Here is a 24,253-nt window from a genome sequence, read left to right on the forward strand (position 1 = left end):
CCAAGAGAAAACAGCCAGTATTTTACTTTTCTGTTCTTAAGACAGGTTCTTGGAATCTGGCTTTTCATACTAGATATTCACCTTGTTTTTCATTATATTTGGATAAATTTAAGATATCTGAAATCAATTATAATAAAGACCTGACAAGGTTAAAACTGTTCAAAGGTTATTCAAAAACATAATGCTTCCCATGTTAGGAAATGTTGATATTTAATACTAAATATTTTGATAAATGATGTAACTTGAGATAATAAAAAAAGATAAATTATATTTATTTTACTTACTGTTTTTCCAGCTTGTTTATACTGAAAACAAACAAAAAATGTGTTAAATTATATGCTAGATAAATCTGTAAGCTGTTCAATAGCAGTACATTTATCAAAGTGAATGAAAGGCTAGGAGGGATATACATGTATGTTCAGCTGGTTATAAAGGCCTTGCAACTAACTGTCTGGCTATAAAACTAGGACTCCAGCCCCAATTACTCCAACTACAATTTACTAACATAGAAATGGTCCTGTATGGATGTTTTACACCTGGCATGCTAAAGAAACAGGAAAGCTTCTGGAACTAAAGTGCTTCGGTTTCTTGCACTATCCTCCCTTTAACAGTCTTACGGAGGAGTCACAAATACAGGTTACTGGTGATTACTATTGATAAGCTTACATACAAACAAAAGACAGAAATGAAATTTCATTGTGTGCTGTATTGCTGACACAACAACTTCCATTTTCTAATGCAGAATTTCAAGTGATACAGACTATAAGTCATTCCAGAATATTTGAAGTGCAAAGATCTTTTACTTGCGACTTAAAAAGTACTCTGTAAAGTGATCTACGTTGGAACTAAACAAAGTGAAACATACCTTTGTAGAAGCGACATAGCAGGCTTTGACTGTAAGAACAACAGCATTCATCAGGTTCTTCGCAGCCTGGATCAATGACGTGGCACTGTCCAACTGTAATAACACAATATACATGGTACGTTTATACACAGAACAAGAAATAACAGTAACAAGATTCACCAGCAGGAAAATTCTAGGTGAACTTAAACAGCTCTATTTATTTTTTTTCATCGAGTTGTTTGAATCTTGAAGTGAAATAAAGATAACACATTTAAGTGATTTCATGAATACTTCAGTTTTTGTTGTGGCAGGCTTGTATAATTGAGACTAATTTTTTTACTATAAATAAAGAATAGAACAAAACAAACACAGCCATGTGATCAATGCTGATAACAAATCTATATAATATCTGACAGCAAAGTTTAACTAATTTATTTTAATATATCCCTGTTCACTAGAACTGTGATCCAACTTGTTAACCAATGTGTCATCCACTCTTTACTAAAACATATGTAATCTTACAAAATGATATAGAAGACAAGAACTGAATACTCACCCCAGAGACAATAAGTTCCCCACCCACACTCTGTACATCAGCCTTGACCTTACTGGTGATATTCAGCTGATGACAATACAGTGCTATTCTCTGTAGATATGCCATCAAGTCTTTCTTTGATGCTGAATCAGGACACTACAAACACACACAAATTTCAGATTGTAAACAAAGCACCCTGAATATTCCAATATTTCTCTTACTATATAACATTTTAATCAATTGTAATTCATAACCTTTAAAAATTTCAGTTTCATGAAAAACAACAACACAAACACATAATATTCATTTGATGTTTTTTGATGGACTAACTTTAATATAAGTCAAGCTAATGTAATATACATTTAACAGAGAAAAACATAATGCTGCAGGCAGCTTATTACACTGTATAAACAGAACAAAATTCATCAATAAGTATGCTAGATATATGGTAGTACCTGGTCAGCAATTTTTGTGGCAAGATTATCCAATTTTGTTCCAGCTTCTGAAATTTTCTTTGCAGCATTGATTACGTCCATTGTGCTCTTTAATGGACCACGTCCTCTGTAATTAATATTGACAATGTCATAAAATTATGAGAAAGCAGATTTATCTAATTCATTTGGTTGGGGCTAACATCACACCAACATAATTATAAATCTCATAGGTCATATGGCATTTTTTTAGCTTTTGATAGCAGAGGAAGACTCCTGGTATATATCCATGCATTATTTCAGGTATGGGCAGTCACCCTGGTAGAAACATCGACCTTCTGTTAGCCAGCTAGATGGCTTCTTCACAACAAAGACTTCTAGACTCTAAAGTGATGTTCCAAATCCACAGCAGGGATTGCATGTGATTTGAAAGAAAGTCCCTCAGAATTAGCATTGGGAAAAAGAGACTGCAAAAGTGAAGTGAATATAATGAATGTTGCAATGCTTTTCAGTATGGAGTACTTCTGCAAGATCCCCTTAACCTAAAACTTGCTTTATTCATACCTATACTTCAAACAAGACCTGTCACTAATGGTGACAAATGCCCCCGCAGCACCTTGACCTTTGACCTGGTGACCCCAAAGTCAGTAGGGGTCATGTACCTAATAAGTACAATCAGCATGTGAAGTTTGAAGGTCCTGGGTGTAGTGGTTCACGAGTAAAGTGCCTTCATGCAAAAAGTTAAAGTTGTGACGAACAGACGACAGTTGAAAACTAATATGCCTCCCTTTGGGGGCATAAAAATATGTACATTTGAATGTCAAAGTTAACCATTACTTATAGCTGTTCACATGCATCTTATCTTTTCTGGTTAAATATCAACAAACAGGGATTCTTCCTCATTTTACCACTGTCTAAAAGTTAATGAAAATTACAAATTTAAACATTTTTTTCAAATTTATTGTTTATTCTAGACCTTCTACAAGCCAGCAGGATAGTTCCCTCAGATGAATGAATTCTATACTTTAACCTAGGTTTCAAAGTCATAGCGGTGTGTGGTAACTGATTCGAAGTCAGCAACCTTAACAATTCAGACAAACAAGACTGAAATTTGTAAGTCAACAAGATGCAATATTTTTACCTTGTGAAATCTGTCATTTCCATCATGATCATACACATCTGTTTTGCCATGACAATAATATCGTTACCACTGTCGTCCCATTTAGCAACTTCCCGGTCAAGCTTTGCTTTCTCCATTCGGAACATTTCAAATTGTGCCTGTAATTGAGTTACAATAGAAATATGAAAACTTTTCTATATGCTAGACAATTAACATATTTCAAACAAAGTTTTTAACTGTACTTGTTGTACAGAATGAAAATAACAGGAAATGATTTGTGAACCTGAATTTATGAACAGAAATAGATGAGAGGATACATATATCACCATCTAGAATGGAATTAAATTAAACCACAATATCATTCGATATAATACACATTTAAGTAAGTACTATTTCAGAATCAGTAACCAGTATTTCCAACCCTGTATTATCATATGAATGGTCACAGTATGAGTACAGACCTGAATCTGTTCTCTCTCCTCTTGGGGTAATTCTCTCATAAGAGCTCTATCAGATTTTCCATGTAGATCATCTACATCTGTCTGGTAACTCGCTGTAAATATACAACATATCTGTGATTTTCTTTGTAGATCATCACTGACTCCGCATTTATTTCTAAATAACGCTGGTATGGACTGCACATTATAATTTTTCCTCAGTACTATTGTGTATTGATAAATAAAATATATATTTGGTCATGTAAAAAAATCTAGCAACATCCTCTCTCGCAGACAGGTTTTTAAACAAATCTAATTCAAATGAAGTAATTTGGTAAATGGTCACCCAACGAATCTTGCCATGAAATTATTTTGTAATCTGACCAGCAATTTCTGATGAGATTCTTAAAAGTTCTTCCTTCTAGTTGTCATGGAAACCAGAATTTTGCAAGGATTTGAAAAGACAGCAATATAAAGAAAAGTAGTCATGCCCCTTTGGGACCATACTTTTTAACAAATCAACATGACCTGAAAGCATTTGGTACAAATTAACCAAAGTGATATTTCAGTAAAATTAATTTTGAAACCAGATCAGTGGTTTCAGAAAAGATTTCCCAAGTTTTCAATTGAGCCAAATTCAGAAAACTAGCGACCCTGCTGACTGCAGTATTTTTTCACAAATGAAATAATTTGAAGGCCACCCAACATACACATATGTGAATCTGTTAGGAAATCTGGCTAGCAATTTCTGAGAAGATATCTTTAAGTTTTCAAGGAAACTAGAATTTTGCATGGATGACCTATTTTTGAAGGAATTCATAAGCACGCTATCTTAGAGCAACTTTCCTTGCAAGTTTGGCTGAAGCTGGCTTTGTGGTTTAGGACTATTTCTTTAAGAAATTGTCAACAGACATTCAACAATACGAAAAGCTCATCATAAGCATTTTGTGTTTTGGTAACATGTATTAAGACTTACATCTACTTCTAGTATCATAATGGTCTGCTTCATCTTCCAGATCTGTGTCTGTATCCAGCTCCTCTGGGGCCTGCAAAAATACATGCAACATAAGAGAATCACTCCTAACATTCATCTCAGATTTTAACAGAGGTGCAAGCCTGGTGGAATTTGTTAATGGTAAGACATATCTCCTTAGTTGCAGTGTTAAGATAATTTAACATTAAAAACAAAAGAGAGCAAACAGACCAAAGCTCGGGCTGGAGTGCATCAGTAGACAAACTAACCAGTAACAAATGTTGTTTACATCTTTAGAGTAAAAACTCTTAAACTATATTCTATACTTTTTGGAAACTAGACCTGTCTAACCAGTGATCTGACTGCACTTACCCTGTTCATGAGTACAGCTTGTCTTATGTCTCTAACTCCATCATATACCAGCCTGCTGGCATCTATAAATTCATTCTCATCTATCCTGTCTGGCATATTCTGTGACAGACAGTCTACTGCAATTTCAACCTTCTCGGCAAAGTTTGGCATCACTGAAACAATAAGATTCTATTGAATTTACATCTTAAACAAGAGCACCGCCTTGCGGGTGCTGACGCTCATCTGATTTTTTTTGTGTAATAGAAATATTGTCCTACCCATGATTTTCTAAGTCTAAAAAGGGCCATCATTCTTGCAAAAAGCAGGATAGAGTTATGTTTCTTCATGTACAGTGTCCACTTATGATGGTGAAAAACTGTTGCAAGTTTTAAAGCAATAGCTTTGATAGTTTATGAGAAAAGTTGACTTAAACATAATACTCAACCAAGAAAATGATTTTCTAAGTCCAAAAGGGGCAATAATTATTGCAAAAAGCAGGATGGAGTTATGCTGCTTGCTGTACAGGGTCAGCTTATGATGGTGAACAAGTGTTGCAAGTTTCAAAGCAATAGCTTTGATAGTTTAAGAGAAAAAGTTGACCTAAACATAAAACTTAACCAAGAAATCTGATATTTTCTAAGTCCAAAAGGGGCCATAAATCTAGCAAAAAGCAGGATGGAGTTATGTTTCTTGCTGTACAGGGTCAACTTATGATGGTGAACAAGTGTTGCAAGTTTTAAAGCAATAGCTTTGATAGTTTAGGATAAAAGCTGACCTAAACATAAAACTTAACCAAGAAATCTGATATTTTCTAAGTCCAAAAGGGGCCATAAATCTAGCAAAAAGCAGGATGGAGTTATGTTTCTTGCTGTACAGGGTCAACTTATGATGGTGAACAAGTGTTGCAAGTTTTAAAGCAATAGCTTTGACAGTTTAGGATAAAAGCTGACCTAAACATAAAACTTAAAAAAGGAAACTGATTTTCTAAGTCCAAAAGGGGCAATAAATCTTGCAAAAAGCAGGATGGAGTTATGTTTCTTGATGTACAGGGTCTTCTTATGATGGTGAACAAGTATTCCAAGTTTCAAAGCAATAGCTTTGATAGTTTGGGAGAAAAGTTGACCTAAACATAAAACTTAACCAAGAAATCTGATATTTTCTAAGTACAAAAGGGGCCATAAATCTTGCAAAAAGCAAGATGGAGTTATGTTTCTTGCTATACAGGGTCAGCTTATGATGGTGAACAAGTCTCCAAGTTTCAAGTCAATAGCTTTGATAGTTTAGGAGAAAAGCTGACCTAAACATAAAACTTAACCAGGCAACGCCGACGCAGACGCCGACGCCGACAACCGCTCAAGTGATGACAATAACTCATCATTTTTTTTCAAAAAATCAGATGAGCTAAAAAACCAAACTGTTTCCAAGGTGCAAGTTTGATCACACCAAACATTTAAAACGTATCATCAGTCAGTGGATCTGAGCTGGTGGATCTGAGCCAAATTTGAACTAACATTTTGATACTGTTATCAACATCAACCACATTTCTGAATGACAAACTCTGACCCCTTTTGGGATAAACAAAGCTTTCAAATGAACATATGTCAAACCAGACTGACCTTGGTCCCTCAGTAGTATAACTGCCTCCATCACTCTATCTGTATATGGTCCCGGTTCATAATTGTCCATCTCGGCTGATACAACATTGCACACCCGTGCTGAACGACCTCGTATAGCTCCAGCTGTGCGGTCCAATGTGTCGGCATCGCCTTCTTGCAGGGCAAACACACAACGATTCACATCCTCCAAAATATGGCTCTCTAAAACATGAGCATTTACATTTTTTCAATCAAAAATACAAATGATTATTTTCAACTTTCTATTCTAAACTTAGTACAAGTTAAACACCCAGCAGAGATTCTGGATCTATATGACATTAAAATTTTATTGAATCCAATGATACTAAAAACTCAGTATCACAAAAAGAGGTCTAATCTAACACACTGAACAATTCCAGTATTCTAAATCAAGATAAAATCAAGATAAAATATGTCAGCTGTACTTGATTCCAAAATACTCATTCATATAGTGGAATGGTGAATACTGTCAAAAATATTTTTCAAGTAAACAATCATTAATGACTAGTAAGAAAACACAAATTCAACATCTTTCTAACATTGTTGAACAATTTTATCTGTTCTATCCAGATGAAACAACATCTTATATGTTAAAACTACTAAGTCCTGAAGATTTTCTAGCAATAATATCATACCTGAAACTGCTAAGAAATCATCAATGGTTGTGATATCATCCACTGCGTCTGTAAGTAGTCGTACCTGGTTCTCCCATGCATCCTTGAACACGTCCATGTTCTCCTGGGCAACCTTTGACCTCGGTCTTGCTGCCAACACTCTAGCAGCATTGATTACCTATATAACAGGTAATTCTAAATTATTTCAACTCTTCAAAAAGAGCAGACACCATTGTAAAATTTCTAAAATAAACCAATCAGTACTCATATTCTGTTGTTTTTCCATTAACATTATCACAGCTTTCATTTTCTGTATTTTTTCCTTCTCAGAAAATATCAAAATGCGAATCAAGGAACACTAGGCACAATTAATTCCAAATCTAGCAAAAAGAGTCTGTTCACTTTTTAAAAATATAAATAATCATCACTTCAATAAAATAAATAATACAAGATGGCCATAATGGCCTTATATCGCTCACCTGTTATCATTGCACTTGAGGACAAGAAGGTCCTCAGAAAAAATATCTAAGTCCAAAGGACAGGAACAACAAAGGGAAGTAATTTAACCAAAAAGAAAAAAAAATCTTACAAGGTATAGATATGTTAAAATACACCTAAAAGTTGGAGGTAATCTCCATGTTGTACCACAGAAAACTGGTCTAGTGTTTTCCCTACAGCCAATAATAAAAAAGTTACTAAAATAAGCTATTTATAGTAACGTAAAAGGGAAGTAATTAAAAAAAATAAATATTCTAAGTGGACAAAAGAAGGATCTGCCAAATAAATCTGTTGACATAAATGAAATTTCAGATCAGTATCTTCATAAGTTATGGAGATATAACAATTTAAATTTGAAATAAAGGGAGGTAATTTGACATAAAATCAGTCCATAGTTATCTACCCTGATTGTCTCAGTCCAACTAATTACAATAATGAAATTTCAAATAAGTCCTGTAAGTAGTTACTGATATAAATCCATTTTGATTACAATCAGGGGAGGTAATCAGATATAAAATAACTCTGGAACATATGATTGGATGTGATTTGTCATGGAATCCAAGATTTATTGTTGCTGAAGATATTTTGGAAGTTAGTATCAAATAAAACCATAAATGAAGTCTCTATACGGCTGCAAAAGCTAAAATAGCCAATTTTGAACATTTAAGGGGCCATAACTCTGGAACCCAAGATGGAATCTGGCCGGTTCAAGAAAGGAACCGAGATCTTATGGTGACAGAAGTTTTGTGCAAGTTTGATTAAATTCAAATCATAAATGAAGCTGCTATTGTGCAGACAAGGTCAAAATAGCTAATTCCGGCCCTTTCAGGGGCCATAACTCTTGAACCCACAAAGGAATCTCGCCAGTTCAACAAAGGAGCCGAGATCTTATGGTGATACAAGTTGTGTGCCAGTTTGGTTAAAATCAACTCATAAATGAAGCTGCTATTGTGCAGACAAGGTCAAAATAGCTAATTCTGGCCCTTTCAGGGGCCATAACTCTGGAACCCATAATGGAATCTAGCCAGTTCAAGAAAGGAACCAAGATCTTATGGTGATACAAGTTGTGTGCCAGTTTGGTAAAATTCAAATCATAAATAAAGCTGCTATTGTGCAGAAAAGGTCAAAATAGCTAACTTTGACCCTTTCAAGGGCCATAACTCTGGAACCCATAATGGGATCTGGCCAGTTGAAGAAAGGAACCGTGACCTTATGGTGATACAAGTTGTGTACAAGTTTGGTTAAAACAAAATCATAAATGAAACCACTATCGTGCAGACAAGAAATTGTTGACGGACGCACGAACGCACAAGACGCACGGACTGACGACAGACGAAGGGTGATCACAAAAGCTCACCTTGTCACTATGTGACAGGTGAGCTAAAAATCACTTCAGTACAAATCAGTGTAAAGCTGTATTTCTGAATGACAAACTTTGACCCCTTTTAGGTTTAATATATAAAGCTTTCAAATGAACATATGTCAAACCAGCCTGACCTTGGTCCCTCAGTAGTATAACTGCCTCCATCACCTCAACAAGACAGTTTTAGTAAATATGAAGTAACAACAAACCTGTGGACAAAGTTTTTCTATTTCTGAAGCTGCCAGTCTGACCATCTTGACACCTTCCTCATTACTAGACATAGAACAGGCCAGGTTAGCTACCTGAAAAATAATATGTACAAGGCTGCTTAAAGACACTGACCTCCAAATTTTGGCTAAAAATGATCTTTCTTTGAAATTGAAGTTTGGTCATATTATGAACATCAGAACATGAATTTTTGTTTCTTAACTATCTTAAAAATGCCAAATCAAGAAAAAAAAAAAACATGCCCATGTTGGGAATCAAACCCTGGTCACAGCAGCAATGAAACTTCTCATGTGGTCTTGACCAATATACACCACAGAGGAATACACACATCAACTGTTAAATATAAAGCTTTATAACTAAGGCAGTTTACCTCCAGTACCCCATTACAAACGTTTTTTAATTTAGAATGGAAAATTTAGTTAAACAACCAATTCTTATGTGTCAACATAACAGATAATCTGTCAGTAACTAAGTTTCAAAGCCTTCTTTAGAAATATAGCAATAATTTTCTGATATCTAAACATTTTCTCTTTATTTCTTTTGCTGTCGTACAATCTGGAGGTCAGTGCCTTTAAGGAGAACTGAAGTGAACTCAGATATACAATTTATTTATATATTTAGTTTGGTTTAACGTCACACTGACACAATTATAGGGCATATGGTGACTTTCCAGCTTTGATGGTGGAGGAAGACCCTAGGGTGCCCCTCTATGCATTATCTCATCATGGGCAGGCACCTGGGTAGAACCACCAACCTTTCAACCAGGTCTTCAACAGGTAATGATGTCAATGTACAATATTGTGGCACTGTTTCAGTTTTTCCTATCACATTTTTGGCTAGAATAGGTCATACAAAAGAGAAAATGTTACAGGAATGTTTATATATTCCACAGACATCTTCCTTCTTGATGCACACAAGCAGTTCCATAGAACAACTAAAACATTTTAGAAAACTGATACCGCTATGACATTTTAACAATTTTTATTTAATGGATGTAACTATTTATACAAAATGCGCCTGTATGACAAATCAATAAAATAAATTGTTCCGAAATTTTAAAATGCTTGACAGAAAATTATCCTTTTTCAAGTGTGTGTTACCTCCACAAGTTTGTTAGCGTGGTCAGCAAACACCTGGGCATACTCTTCTACTCCTTTCTCATCTCCTGCCTTAGCTGCCTCTATCAGAACAAGGAGTGGTACATTTGTCTCGAGGAATGAATCAGAGACATGGTCAACTACTGCTTTACGTAACTGAAATATCAACATACATTTAGTACACAAGTGCGCATGGAGACCAGAACTTTAAAAGGATATATTTTACCAAATAATGAATATGAATATTCAAGATATTTACAGAACAGAACAGCAATGATATCCATTTAAAGAGGAATGGAGTAAGTTATTACTCAACAGTTTGTATCGCAAGTAGTAAAATATTTGATGTATTACAAGACTGATACTTAATACATTTCATTAAAAAATCTTTATCGTGCTCAACTTTTCTCAGTGCTTGACTCTGAATTAGAGCTTTGCCAGTAAAAACTTTAACCAAAATAAATTATTCTAAGTTAAAAAGAAGCATAACCCTTGTCCAAATTCAAATCAGAGTTATGGGGATTGTTTCCCCTGGTGTAGAAATTTGACAGTAAAGAACTATTACAAGTTTCAAGTGAAAAGCTTTGATAGGAACAGAGATATTTGACTGTATCAAAAATTTTAACCAGAACATTCTAAGTTAAATTAGGAGAGAGAGCAATAGCTCTACTTTTTCTGTGAAAAGTCGAGCTCAAATGTAAAAGGCTTCATGTAATTTTTTTTCAATATCTTTGTTTCTAAATCATTATACCTGTCTTCTTAAATCTTTTGTTTTCTTCTGCATGTTGTCAATTGCCCTGTCCAGGGCCTCACTTGGTTCTGATCTGCCAGCCTAAATAATATATTGATATAACAGTCAGTAAATAAATCAATCTCTACTAAACAGAATTTTACTGCAAAACGTATGTTGTATGGATTTAATTATTTTTGTGTAACACTGACAGTAACTGGCAAAGAACTGATGAGAAAACATTCTTAATATAAGTTCAACATTGCAAAGGAATGTTTTTTTTCAGCAACTTCAGTAATCTCACAACTACTCTTATATATTTAATATATTACTAAAGAGTGATTTAAACAAAAAATTAAAATTACACCATTTTTCGATTTTTAACACTTGAAATAGAAGACTTCAAATGATTAAATAACTCTTTGTTTTTCTTTTTCCAATGTAATGCTATCAAGTAGGATTAGAAAATGTCTACTTATATATACAGGTACATGTATAAGCAGTGGTGTTTTTCAACTGTAGCTCATACAGAACAGTTAACAGAGCAAATATGGTACTAAATTACATCTTCAGCACAAGTGTATATGTCATCTCAAATTTTCTGTGTTTCATAACGGTTAATAGAAAGTCTATGGTAGTTGAATGACAATTACTAATCATATGCATGAACATATAACACATTGTTTCATGTTAGTAAATCATGCCTGATTAACCTTTGACCTGCTGGTTTGCCTTTGCAACCAGTGCAGATCAAAATAAGACCTCCACGCCTGTGCAGGCTGATCTTGGTCTGCCCTGTTTGCTATTCAGTGAGATAATTTTCAGTGAACACCCCTTTGAAGAATGAAAAGTGGTACTGCCCAAACTGAATGATGGACCAGTCCATTTTAGAGCAGGGTAAAGGCTAAATCTGAACTCTACCTGTAACAATGTTTCATTGATTTATGCATGACTCATCAAATTCATCAAATTTCAGTAAACTACATGCATACATATCAGATTTATCAGTGTTATAATGACTCATGTAATTATTGTAGAAAATGTATACAAACAAACTGAAAACTGACACAAGTTTGTGTTATGTGATATGGGAGAAAATGATGTGGGAAAAAACAAAGTGTGTTATTATGTTTCAATAAGGGCTTAACTTCACCTGACACAAGGCTGACGGAACATAAATGATAAATGGCTACAAACATGCAAACAGCTCTACCTGACATAACTTACATTGTATGAATATAAACATTGAACTGGTTTTTGTAACAAATGTACTTAAAACTTACACGCTTAAAATTTTCTACATGAATTATCAACTAAACCTCAAAATGATGTTTCATTCTTAATTTTGTCTTAAGTTTAGTAAATTTAACTCATTCTCTCCCAGTTTCTGGCAACTGCTTTTTTCGCCATAGGGATGTTTTTTTTAAAAAAAGATTTAATGAATGACTCATAGGAGTGAAAATTCACAGAACAAGGTATGAACTGAAAACAAAAATGTAAAACATATTGAAACATAACATGCTCATGAAAGATGCATATCTCCTTCATAACTGTTTACCTTGAATCTAGTTTTTCTTATAGGAAACTTTGGTCGACACTATCAATATACAAAATTCATCTTAATTATTTTGGCAGACAATAACTGTCAACACCTATGACAATGTTACAAATCTGAGTCATCCTAACTTTTCTGAGTACTTATGGAACAAGTATAAGCCCTATTAACGTGCCTCTTTCTTAGGTTGAATAAACTCATGTATATAATAAAAGTCAAAATGATATTTTTTTTTGCCCAAGCTATAAGACGGCAACTGTTCTTGAGTAACATTTCAAGCTTGAGATTTCCTTCCTAGCATATCAAGAGACTGTTTCTATAATAGAATAGCCAGTTTGTCTTACAGAAAAAAAAATTCCTGATGAACTACTTTATCTAAATTTCAATTTCAACCATTATTTAAATAGGAGACTTGACAAAACTATTTAGTTACTGAGCTTACATTGTTCATATATTCTGTCAGCAGGTCTTGCAGAGCTTGGCGCACAGCGTTACACTCCTGGACAATTCTCTCTCGGCGGTCGTCCCTGGTACATGCTGAATCTGCCATTAAAGCTGCTCCACTGATGATGCTCTCGAGTCTCTCCTCGAGGGATGGCCGCATACGAACCTCATTGTATGTCAATGGATCCATGATGACTTTTTGCTATTAAATGATACAACACTGTAAGAACTCCTCAGTATAGAAAACCAAAATCTTAATACAATTAAACATCAATAACTGAAGGTACATTTTTAAAGATTGTTTAAGTTTTGAACAAGAGCACCGCCTTGCGGGTGCTGACGCTCATCTGATTTTTTTTGTGTAATAGTAATATTGTCCTACCCATGATTTTCTAAGTCTAAAAAGGGCCATCATTCTTGCAAAAAGCAGGATAGAGTTATGTTTCTTGATGTACAGTGTCCACTTATGATGGTGAAAAACTGTTGCAAGTTTCAAAGCAATAGCTTTGATAGTTTATGAGAAAAGTTGACTTAAACATAACACTCAACCAAGAAAATGATTTTCTAAGTCCAAAAGGGGCAATAATTATTGCAAAAAGCAGGATGGAGTTATGTTGCTTGCTGTACAGGGTCAGCTTATGATGGTGAACAAGTGTTGCAAGTTTCAAAGCAATAGCTTTGATAGTTTAAGAGAAAAAGTTGACCTAAACATAAAACTTAACCAAGAAATCTGATATTTTCTAAGTCCAAAAGGGGCCATAAATCTTGCAAAAAGCAGGACGGAGTTATGTTTCTTGCTATACAGGGTCAACTTATGATGGTGAACAAGTGTTGAAAGTTTCAAAGCAATAGCTTTGATAGTTTAGAATAAAAGCTGACCTAAACATAAAACTTAACCAAGAAAACTGATTTTCTAAGTCCAAAAGGGGCCATAAATCTTGCAAAATGCAGGACGGAGTTATGTTTCTTGCTATACAGGGTCAACTTATGATGGTGAACAAGTGTTGAAAGTTTTAAAGCAATAGCTTTGATAGTTTAGGATAAAAGCTGACCTAAACATAAAACTTAACCAAGAAAACTGATTTTCTAAGTCCAAAAGGGGCAATAAATCTTGCAAAAAGCAAGATGGAGTTATGTTTCTTGCTGTACAGGGTCAGCTTATGATGGTGAACAAGTGTTGCAAGTTTCAAAGCAATAGCTTTGATAGTTTAAGAGAAAAAGTTGACCTAAACATAAAACTTAACCAAGAAATCTGATATTTTCTAAGTACAAAAGGGGCCATAAATCTTGCAAAAAGCAAGATGGAGTTATGTTTCTTGCTATACAGGGTCAGCTTATGATGGTGAACAAGTATTCCAAGTTTCAAAGCAATAGCTTTGATAGTTTAGGAGAAAAGCTGACCTAAACATAAAACTTAACCAGGCAACGCCGACGCCGACAACCGCTCAAGTGATGACAATAACTCATCATTTTTTTTCAAAAAATCAGATGAGCTAAAAATGGACAATTTTTCACATTACTCAATCAAGAAAAATATCTTGATCCAAACTGCAATTACTGCAGAATATTCCATTCAATAAAAATTTCCTATAAAGAGAATAGAATCAGCTTTTAATAGGGTGGTACTAATTATAAATAGTAACTTCCATTCTAAACTTGCTTCAAATTTTAAAACCAGTCTCAAATTTGAGAAAGGCACAAATTCATTTTTTCTTTCGTAGCATACATAAGACAACTGACCATGAGTTCATCAAGTGCAGCAGCAAGTTCTCCAGCACCTTCATAGGGATGTGCACTTGACTGCCCCGTTGCCTGGGCAACACCAGATATTGTGTTTACAGCATCACACAGCTGTTCATATGCCCAGTCCCTGTTAGCTCTGGCAGCAGCAAGCTCTGGATGACGCACATAGGCTTTAGATGCAGTTAACAGCATCATGCTACTTTTCTTCAGTGTTGCCCTTGATGCTGCAAGGTCGTCACGTCTCCTTGGGTCCTGTATACATCAATATTTTAGATTTCAGATTTTCATAACATAGTTTGTCAAGGATTTTAACATATTTACACATAATACAAATAGAACAACCATAATTTAAGTGAGGGATTTGTTTTGCTGTGTATTTTTATGAAAATAAAAACTCCTGAAAGTATCTATAGTTCTTTAACTTGGCCATATATCATTAATTTTCGATCAAAGGCTCACAGCACTTGTTTACATTAAAAAAAAAACAACAACAACAATGAACCTATAGTCCCACAAAAATATTAGATTTTACAGAAGTTTATAGTAAATGTTATAGTTACCCAATAAATTATCTCTGTCTAATGAAGTTTACAAAGCTTTAACAGAAAGGTCTTTACAATAATACTGACTTAATTTGTATCAGCTTATTCAAAATTTTAACAGAAATATTTTAGTAGTTCTTGTGACAAATTGTTGTAACAGTAATCAAAGTTTTGTCTGTGAGTCATAAAGTATGGCTGATTCCCTCACCTTCAAATCAGCCTGTCTCTGTGCAGCCCTTTCAGAAAGTTCTACTACACTCTTTCCAAACTCCTTAAAGCTGTCCATTAACTCTTGTTGACTAGAGGCATTACGAATACGATCTAAATCATTCTCAACCTGAAACATAGCAAAGTATTACAGTTATTTTCTTGAGCATCCTTTACTAGAGACAGCTGTTCAGAAAGCCAGAGTTCATAAATGGAAGGGTTTACTGATATGTAATGTCTAGACACTAAAATGCAGGGATTATTTTGCACTGACATGGCCAAAAGTTCTGCATGTCTTTTCATTATGGTTAACATCTATCTGAAGCTATTTGAAAATACTTTCATACTAAATTACATCTTCAGCACATATGAGCCGTGCCATGAGAAAATCAACATAGTGGGTTTGCGACCAGCATGGATCCAGACCAGCCTGCGCATCCGCGCAGTCTGGTCAGGCTCCATGCTGTTCGCTTTTAAAGTCTATTGGACTTGGAGAAACTGTTAGCGAACAGCATGGATCCTGACCAGACTGCGCGGATGCGCAGGCTGGTCTGGATCCATGCTGGTCGCAAACCCACTATGTTGATTTTCTCATGGCGCGGCTCATATGTATATGTCGTCTCAAATTTTCTGTGTTTCATAATGGTTTGATCTTCTCTCCACCTTAACCGTAAACTGTACAATGGCTTACTATAATTTCCATTCATGCAAAATTTATAGAAAATTCTGTCAAGCGGTTAAAAAGATATGGAACTAACATGATTCTATGATGAAAAGTCAAACTGATTACTGGACCAAAAACAGGAAGAATATTTACCACAACCCCCTACAATTTATATATATTTATTCAAACTGCACTATATATTGTAAAGAGGAATTAAGAATAATTGGTCATCAATATTTACTGTTGTGGAAAAAATTGCCCTTCATTAAGCAAATAATATGAGACTGAAAATTGAGATTACTACAGTTTTAACACATTAAATTCTTGTAAAAACTGATTATATTAAATAATTTCAGTTATATATAACTGAAAGTAGTCCTTAACCTATAGTTTGCTGACTTCAAGTTGCTGATCTTGGTCTGCAGTATTCGCTATTCAGTAAGTGAATGTTCAGTGAAAACCCCTTTGAATAATAAATGATACTGACCAAATTGACTGATGGACCAGTTTATTTTAGAAATTTAGCAGGCTAAAGGCTAGTAACAAATCTCTTCATTTCAAGCTTGGTAAATAGTTACACAGGTAACAGTTATAATTTTTCAAGAGTATAAGTGAACTTACAACTCGAAGAGATTTTAACAGGAGATGTACATCTACCATATCAGCTAGGATAAGCAGTCTCGTCACTGCAGATAACAGAGCACGTGCTGCACGCACCATCGCACCACGTTTCATAGAGGAACAAGGGTCTGCTGCAAACTCCTCAGAGGCCACACCCATAGCTTCTCCTGAATACAAATACATGAATGGTTAATGTTGAACTGATTCAATCATAGACATAAGACCAGTTTCTCATTTTTAAACAGGTTTTCTTTTTTTGGTTGCCATGGCAACCAGACTTTTGTATGAATGACCTAGATTGGAAGGAATTGACAGAAGATTATCCCAGGCACTTCAACATTATTGTAACTTTAGTTGAATCTGGATGTGAGGTCTAAAAATACCACTGTATATCAATGAACCTGAAATAACAAACAATCCTGTGATATTGCTTTTTTAAAGACTGAAGGAATTTCTAAGTACAAAATGTATTGTCAAACCGATAAATGCACCTGTTTTTCTGACTTCATCAACAGCAGCTAGCATATCTTCTTTGACATCTGGGTTTTCTCTTGCAATCTCCTCTCCTTTCTCAACGAAGTTTTGTGTGGCTTTCTGAACAGCAGCAGCAAGGACATGTCCCTTCTTTGATCGACCTTTCTTCTTACTTGATGGACCTTTCTGGTTAACTAAAGTGGTCACCTATTAAAAGTGTTTACAAAAGTTAAACTAGAAGTTTTTGCATAGCTGTAGGTGCTGAGGAGTGTTAAACAAAATGCTACAAAACTGGAGTTATCCTGAAAACTGGTGTTATTCAAGCCAAAAATTCAAGAATATAGTAAGTAAGTAATTTTTGTACACGTCTCATTTAGGGACTTTCTTCTCGGCTCAGGAAAGTATTCTAAATAACACTGGTAGAATAAAGATTTCATGAAACTGTATCTTATGCCATTTAGCACAGTAGATTTTTTTCCACTGAATTGGGATAGGCCTGGACTTTACAATTCAAAGGGGGAAAAATGTGTCGTAAAATGTCTAAATTTGGACTTGTTAAAAAATTGCTATTTTTCATTAAAATATTATATTCAAGAAACAATTGGTCATGACTGCTTTGACTCAGAATACTTTTTTGTGTTTCAAATGCTTAAAGTTTCATAGAGGCAGTTTTGACTGAAAAATAAAAACAAAACTGACTTTGAAATTGGGGAAAAACAATACATGTATTTGCCATTTAGTTTAGGCCGAACTTCATCCCCAAAATATTCTGAAAAAAACAAACAAAAAAAAAACAACAACAACAAACAAACGCCACATGGAATTAAATATTAAAAACTGTAATTAACTTATTTATTAAGTTAACAGAATGCAGATAAATTCTGTTTAATTGAAGGGATTACAAAAACAATGAAATGTAAGATTTATATAATATATCACCTGTGTCACCAATGGCTCCAATGTCTTTTCTACAGACTTTGTTCTGATTTCCAAATTCTTTGGATCCCATTTTATGTTCAAGGAACCCATGTCTGATGGGTACACTTACAACACTGAAAAATATAAATTACAGTGTGTAATTAGAACTATAAAAAAACATCCAAAATTATAAAATTCACATTTGTTTAATAGTATCAAAAATGCACCTTACCATATATTTAATATTATTTTCGTTCATTCCATATACAGATGGGACTATTACCGGTTAACAGGTTAATGCCCGAAACACTTCGTTAGAACGGCAAATTTATGACAAGGAAGTGGCTATTCCTACGGTCCCGTAAGAATAGCCTCACAGGCTATTCCTACGGCTCTCCCGTAAGAATAGTGAAATAGCCCGCAGGTGGCTATTCCTACAGCTCTAAAGACAGTTTGTATGTCCACCTTGTATTGCATTGTACTGAATAAATTCAACTGGTATATTTTCGAACAAATGGTTTACTTTTCAGTTTCATGCCCAGGGCGCCCCCTCCCAAAAATTTGACCAATTAAGCTAATTCTCTTAACAATCTTTTGACAACGAGTCAATTTTAGCTGTGTCCTGCAGTTTTGTAGTTGTTTTTGAGGTTTTAACAACCACTTTTTAAAAAAACAAAAAAAAAAAACACACACACACACACACACAAAACGTTGTTTAACATTTCATGGAACTGGGTTTGTTATAGGTCGGCTGACTTTCAAAATGTACGCCGCCCTAGCTCCCGTCCCCACTCTAAAAATGCTTCCTACGTGCCTGGCAAGCGCCTGGATTCTTCCTCTAGTACCAGAAAGGCTGGAAAATCATCAAATGACACATTTTCCTGTCAATGTTATGTTAAGCATTTTCACACACAATATGTAGCTGTCTGGCAATGAAAGCCTTAATGCATGAATATTTGATCACCACCCGAAAGAAAATGCACCTACCTTCCAATCAAAATTTAACAGTGACGTAATGATAATGAACATGTAATGGAGGCCAAATGCAAGTGGTATTAGAAAACTTATTTTTCCTTGAAAAGATCAAATTTTATGCAGCTTCTTTAAGCCACGTCCTTTAACAAGTGCATGTACTTATTTCACATCTGCCAAATAAGTATCTATTGTGAAATTGGCGAATTCACCCAGATTTTCCCCTTTTCAAAAAAAAACATGAAAATGTACTCAGAATGTGAAACATTGTTTTATAAGAAGACTTATAATATTTTCTACATGTTCACAAGCACAGGCAGTAATTGTGGTCTAAACTGAAGTAAAACTCTTAAAAAGAAACTTTGAAAAATTAAACAAATTCCTTGAAAAACAGTACAAACTATTTTCTGATGAATTGTTCTTCCACCGCTATAAACCATTTATCTACCTGGTACTAACAACATACCGATAATTATTGGTTTTTAACCGATATTTGCGCTAAGTTCAGTGATTTGAATATTACTTCATTTTCTTTAAAACAATGTAAAATAACACTTACATATCTTAAAGACGATTATCTCTAAGTGAACTGAAAAAATAAGGCAATTAATTTGGATGGCAGGATATGGGAACCACAAACTGTGGTTTGAAATGAAATGATAATAATTTTTACCAAAGTGCTCCCTGTAATCTTTATGACTTTATGACTTGATTTTGCATGTCGATGACCATCTGGCAAAATCAACACCCGTATATACTTTTCGTTTCTAATTAATACTTAGTATAAGTATATTTTTTCTTGAAAATTGGCATGCACACGTAGAAATATATACTAAATAAAAGCTTAAAAAGATTTTAAAAAGTATTCAACACTTTAGATTTTATGTCTTGATTTTGCCTTTTACTTGAGATTTCTTTGCATATAAATTCTGTCCAAATCAACACCCTCAAACGTTTTTCATGAATAAAAGCTTAAAATGATTCTTTAAAAAATTATCACTTTAAATTTTATATCTTGATTTTGCCTGTCATTTAAAATTTCTGCGTATACAGTAGAATCTGGCGAAATCAACACCCGTATACGTTTTTCGTTTCAAAACCACCTTATATATAACTATTTTTTCTTGAAAATTGACATGCAAAGTTCTCTCTCGATGTGATACTAAAAGGTAAACAATTTGTTCGAAAATATACCATTTAAATTAATTCCGTACAATGCAGTTCAAGATGGACATACAAAACTGTCTTTAGAGCCGTAGGAATAGCCACTTGCGGGCTATTTCACTACTCTTACGGGAGAGCCGTAGGAATAGCCTGTGACGCTATTCTTACGGGACCGTAGGAATAGCCACTTCCTTACAACTACATAATTGTAACTTTTCCTCAGCAATTACCATATCCATTTGTGACAGTACATAACAGTACAACAAAATTGATAATACTGGTTACCGGACCCCTAGCCACTACATAATTTAGGCTTAAATTTTAATTTTTAGCTACAAATCCTCCAAATTTTGGGTGGGGTAATTTCAGTTTTCTAAACAATGTACGAGCGAGATGTTCAAGAATTTATACGATTCTCATAACAATATTTTCTATAAAATTTTAAATATACTAAAATAAATCGGCGTAAATAAATCCTTCCTATGTCAAATAACAGAAATATTTACCAAAAATTGTACTGTTTATATCACAAATTCGATCTCTTCCGTAAGTTGAGTCACCGTCTAACTTCCGCTATTCTAATGGCTGACCTTACATATAACCAACAGTATCTTTCCCAAATAAATTATCATTATATGGTGAAATTTCGGTAAAAACAAAAAAGAAAGTTGTTTGATAGTTAAGACTGTGGTCAAACGAAGTACGGTCGGTTTAATTTCCATCAGGAAACTTTATAACTATGCAATTTACGTTGGGTGATAAAAGAATAGCCAATTATTTCAACAATGTTGTACTTAAACGAATTAAAACAAGAACAGATATTGTTATCATCCAACCATCACCGCAGAGTTGTGTTTGGTATAAACTTAAAAGTTCATACAATTATTACATAATTATTATATATGTACCAGCTTCTGCTTATTAATGCTCAACAAGTACTGGTCAGAGATATCAGTGATCCTTATATCTATTGTAGATATGGCAAGAATGTGCACCTCTGCGCAAAGGCTCCTTATATCCCTTTGGTTATAACCAATATATATTTTTAATTGGGTAAAATTTACTTAAAGAAATGTTATTCAATGAATATCAGAGTTTCTGAGTTTAATAATGGAATTGTATGATATAAATTTCTTTAAAATTCTTTCATTCCACATTATTATATTTAAAGGGAATAGTTCTGGCTAGCATAACTTAACTGACGCTATTTTTATTTTCTGATGGTCGCGTATTTTCTGATGGTCGCGTCCATTACGTTATGGCGAAACCCCATTTGGTTAACTAACCAGTATCAAACCGCAACATCTCGCACACTTCTCTCGTGAGAAACGGATGACGTCATGCAACAGTTCAGAGCACGTGGCTATTTTTGAAAATCAAGTTCAAAATTCCACTTATTAATGTATTTATTTCAATCATAAACATAACCAATTTCGATAAAAATTCATTAAAACATCCTAGAAAGTTTAAGTTCTCAGAAAAGGTCGATAAATAACAATTCTATACCGAATATTTGTTTTCAAATGAAGAGTACCCTGATCTGGTGACAACTGCAATATGGCGTACACAATATTGCAGACAGGGGTAAAAATTTGAAACTTGTGTGTATAACTTGTGTTCAAATTACGTTGCATGGATTATTTTATACCAGATCAAAAGAAAAATTAATTAGAAACATTTTAAAATAAAAGGTGAGTTCATTGCATTTCATTTGATGAAATTATAGCGTGACAGACTTCTGGCACGATTCCTGGTTAGGTTTCAGTACGGGATTCGTTTCAGCGCAGAGATCCATAACAGCATAATATGAACTTAGGTGCTACCTAGAAGGCAGAGCTCCCTTGAAAAATCACCAGTGCCCCTTGAAAATTAAAGGAGTGCTGCTGGAATGACCTGGAATTATGGATCCGTTTTGGGAAGTTTATGTTCTTTACGATCTATTAAAATTTTCATGAATTAATGATAATTCCTGATTTCTGAATGAATGTCTTAGAATGCATTAAGATTAAATTTAAAGAAAGTTACAGTTCTTTTTAGAAAGAATAATGTGTCCAGCTTTAAGGCAAAATACTGCTATGATAGACCTCTGGTATGGGAGAATGAAAATCACTTACATGTACAAAGCTTGTTTAAAAACCAAAAGACTAGCTTTGTACATGTAAATGATGAGAATTTTACCCAGAGAAAATCACTTTTTGCCGAAATTCTCGAAAACTTCTGTTTTATTTACTGAACTGCGAAGTTAACATTTTTATGGTTAATCTTTTAGCACAACTGATACAGATTAGGAATGGTAGTTACTAGTAGGAGCCTTTTTGAGGTTTATTGATAATTCATAGTCAATAGTTTTTTTTCTAGTAATAAACTCTGGTCAGTGATTTTTAAGCTTGTGGATGAAATATATGTTAACAGGGAGAAGAGCATTTTGTGCTTTTCACAGTTCAATGCCTGTAAATTTTGATCCAAAAACCTTTTTTTTTTAAAAAAAAAGTTTTATCTACTGACTACTGTAGGCTACAGACAGTACTACATTGGAACCTGACATCACTTACAAAAACACTTGTTAAATATCACATGAATGACTTTATTGTTTTTACAATACTTTCAAAACCCATAATAAATAAGATAAAAAAAACTGAAATAAAAAAGAAATTAAAAAAAAAAATGACGCTTCTGGTGAAGATCGAACTCCCAACCTTTGGATTTCAACGCGACCTCGCTAACCACTGCACCAGTGTGGAAATATGACGTCATCACCACAAATATAAGTATATATAATAAACTTCAGTTGCGGCAGCGTGACGAAAATCGTTTCACATTGAAAATATTGTATTTTACCTTTCTTTCTTCGTAGAAAATGTATTTAGCACTAAATTCTTATTATCAGGCGCTCATTTACATTTTTATTCAACGTTCAAAGCAGTAAGCGAAACGCTTTTGTCAACTGTAAACAGCAAGCGTCTATTGACGTCTTACTGATTAATTACTATGAGCATTGCGTACTGGAAGAAACCCGAACAACACCGATTCCAAAAACTTACCACGAATTTTCAACTCGATAGTAATGTCTGTACACAGTTTTATTCATTTTCTTTTTCACACGTCTAACCGTAATGCGACGCTGTCGGCGCCGCTTCGCGGCGCCGGTAGCTCTGCTATAAACATCTCTGAGCTAAATATTTTTAGCTATAAAGGGAATTAATAACACATTTTTTCAACCTATTTAATTAATAACCAATGGTAACCAAAGACATATAGAGTGTAACCAAAATTATTTAGGCAGTTGTAAATTGATGGTTGCAAAATTGTTAGTTACCATGCAATGTTCAATCACTATATGTAACCAAAGACATAATATTATATAGAATGTAACCAAAGTAACCAAAGGGATATAGATCTAGCGGTTACAAATATATGCCTTTGCGCAGACGTGCACTTTTTGGACCATATACAATGTATTATGATCTATTGAGGATGTGGAAAAGTGATTGAAGGGCCTAAACATAAATAAAGCCAGCAGCCTGATGGAGATTCTCCAAATTACAAACAGAGAATACCGGACCAATTATGAATAAGGTATTTCTTAAAACGAGCTCTTGACAGTGGTAAAGTTGCAAAAGATTGGAAAATTGCAGTAATCATGCTCCAGTTTCATACTCTGGGAGTCCATCCATTAGCATCTCAGTGGATCAACTAGTTTCTCAAGGATCAATCCTAAAGTAATTTAAAAAATCTCAGGTTAGAGACCACCAATTGTTTTACCATAGACTTCCATTATAAAATTGTGACGTGTAAGGCCTTCCGTAAATCGAAACATTTATACTCTAATCACATATTTTTCAAGAACTATCTTAGTTCCACCAAAATATCGGACGAAAAAACATGAATAGTGATTATGTACTTTATTTAAGTAATTTTCGTGTGAATGAGATGACCCCTTGTCTACACCGTTTGCACGGCGGAAGAAATTCTTTTGATAAAACGTTGTTGTTGTTGTTTTCAACACACACAAAATATAGCAAATTTTGTCAAAATATGTAATAAAATACTGTAAATTAAAAATAAATAAATAAATAAATAAATAAATAAATAAA

The 24,253-nt window shown here is 34.2% G+C and overlaps 1 protein-coding gene across 3 annotated transcripts in view; it reads right to left on the bottom strand.

The window, feature by feature from the left end:
* LOC123546629 (catenin alpha-2-like) overlaps positions 1-24,253 on the bottom strand; it is a 29,398-nt gene that overhangs the window by 2,561 nt on the left and 2,584 nt on the right. Inside the window, exons 1-21 of one of the 3 annotated variants that reach the window (XM_053550946.1) lie at positions 20,666-20,804; positions 18,045-18,157; positions 17,123-17,312; positions 16,632-16,798; positions 15,348-15,476; positions 14,595-14,849; positions 12,853-13,056; positions 12,414-12,452; positions 10,877-10,957; positions 10,129-10,281; positions 9,010-9,102; positions 6,961-7,117; positions 6,308-6,508; positions 4,713-4,864; positions 4,344-4,413; positions 3,392-3,483; positions 2,952-3,088; positions 1,835-1,940; positions 1,401-1,535; positions 866-958; positions 285-305 (exon numbers count right to left, since the gene is read on the bottom strand). In XM_053550946.1, coding sequence (XP_053406921.1) covers positions 285-305; positions 866-958; positions 1,401-1,535; positions 1,835-1,940; positions 2,952-3,088; positions 3,392-3,483; positions 4,344-4,413; positions 4,713-4,864; positions 6,308-6,508; positions 6,961-7,117; positions 9,010-9,102; positions 10,129-10,281; positions 10,877-10,957; positions 12,414-12,452; positions 12,853-13,056; positions 14,595-14,849; positions 15,348-15,476; positions 16,632-16,798; positions 17,123-17,312; positions 18,045-18,134 — 2,565 coding nt within the window. In that variant the 5' untranslated portion in view covers positions 18,135-18,157; positions 20,666-20,804. Of the gene's footprint in view, positions 1-284; positions 306-865; positions 959-1,400; positions 1,536-1,834; positions 1,941-2,951; positions 3,089-3,391; positions 3,484-4,343; positions 4,414-4,712; positions 4,865-6,307; positions 6,509-6,960; positions 7,118-9,009; positions 9,103-10,128; positions 10,282-10,876; positions 10,958-12,413; positions 12,453-12,852; positions 13,057-14,594; positions 14,850-15,347; positions 15,477-16,631; positions 16,799-17,122; positions 17,313-18,044; positions 18,158-20,665; positions 20,805-24,253 lie in introns of those variants that run through there. The other 2 variants (XM_053550947.1, XM_045333070.2) reach the window with 2 other exon arrangements.

The sequence above is a fragment of the Mercenaria mercenaria genome, chromosome 9 (assembly GCF_021730395.1).
Source record: "Mercenaria mercenaria strain notata chromosome 9, MADL_Memer_1, whole genome shotgun sequence".
NCBI classification, from domain to species: domain Eukaryota; kingdom Metazoa; phylum Mollusca; class Bivalvia; order Venerida; family Veneridae; genus Mercenaria; species Mercenaria mercenaria.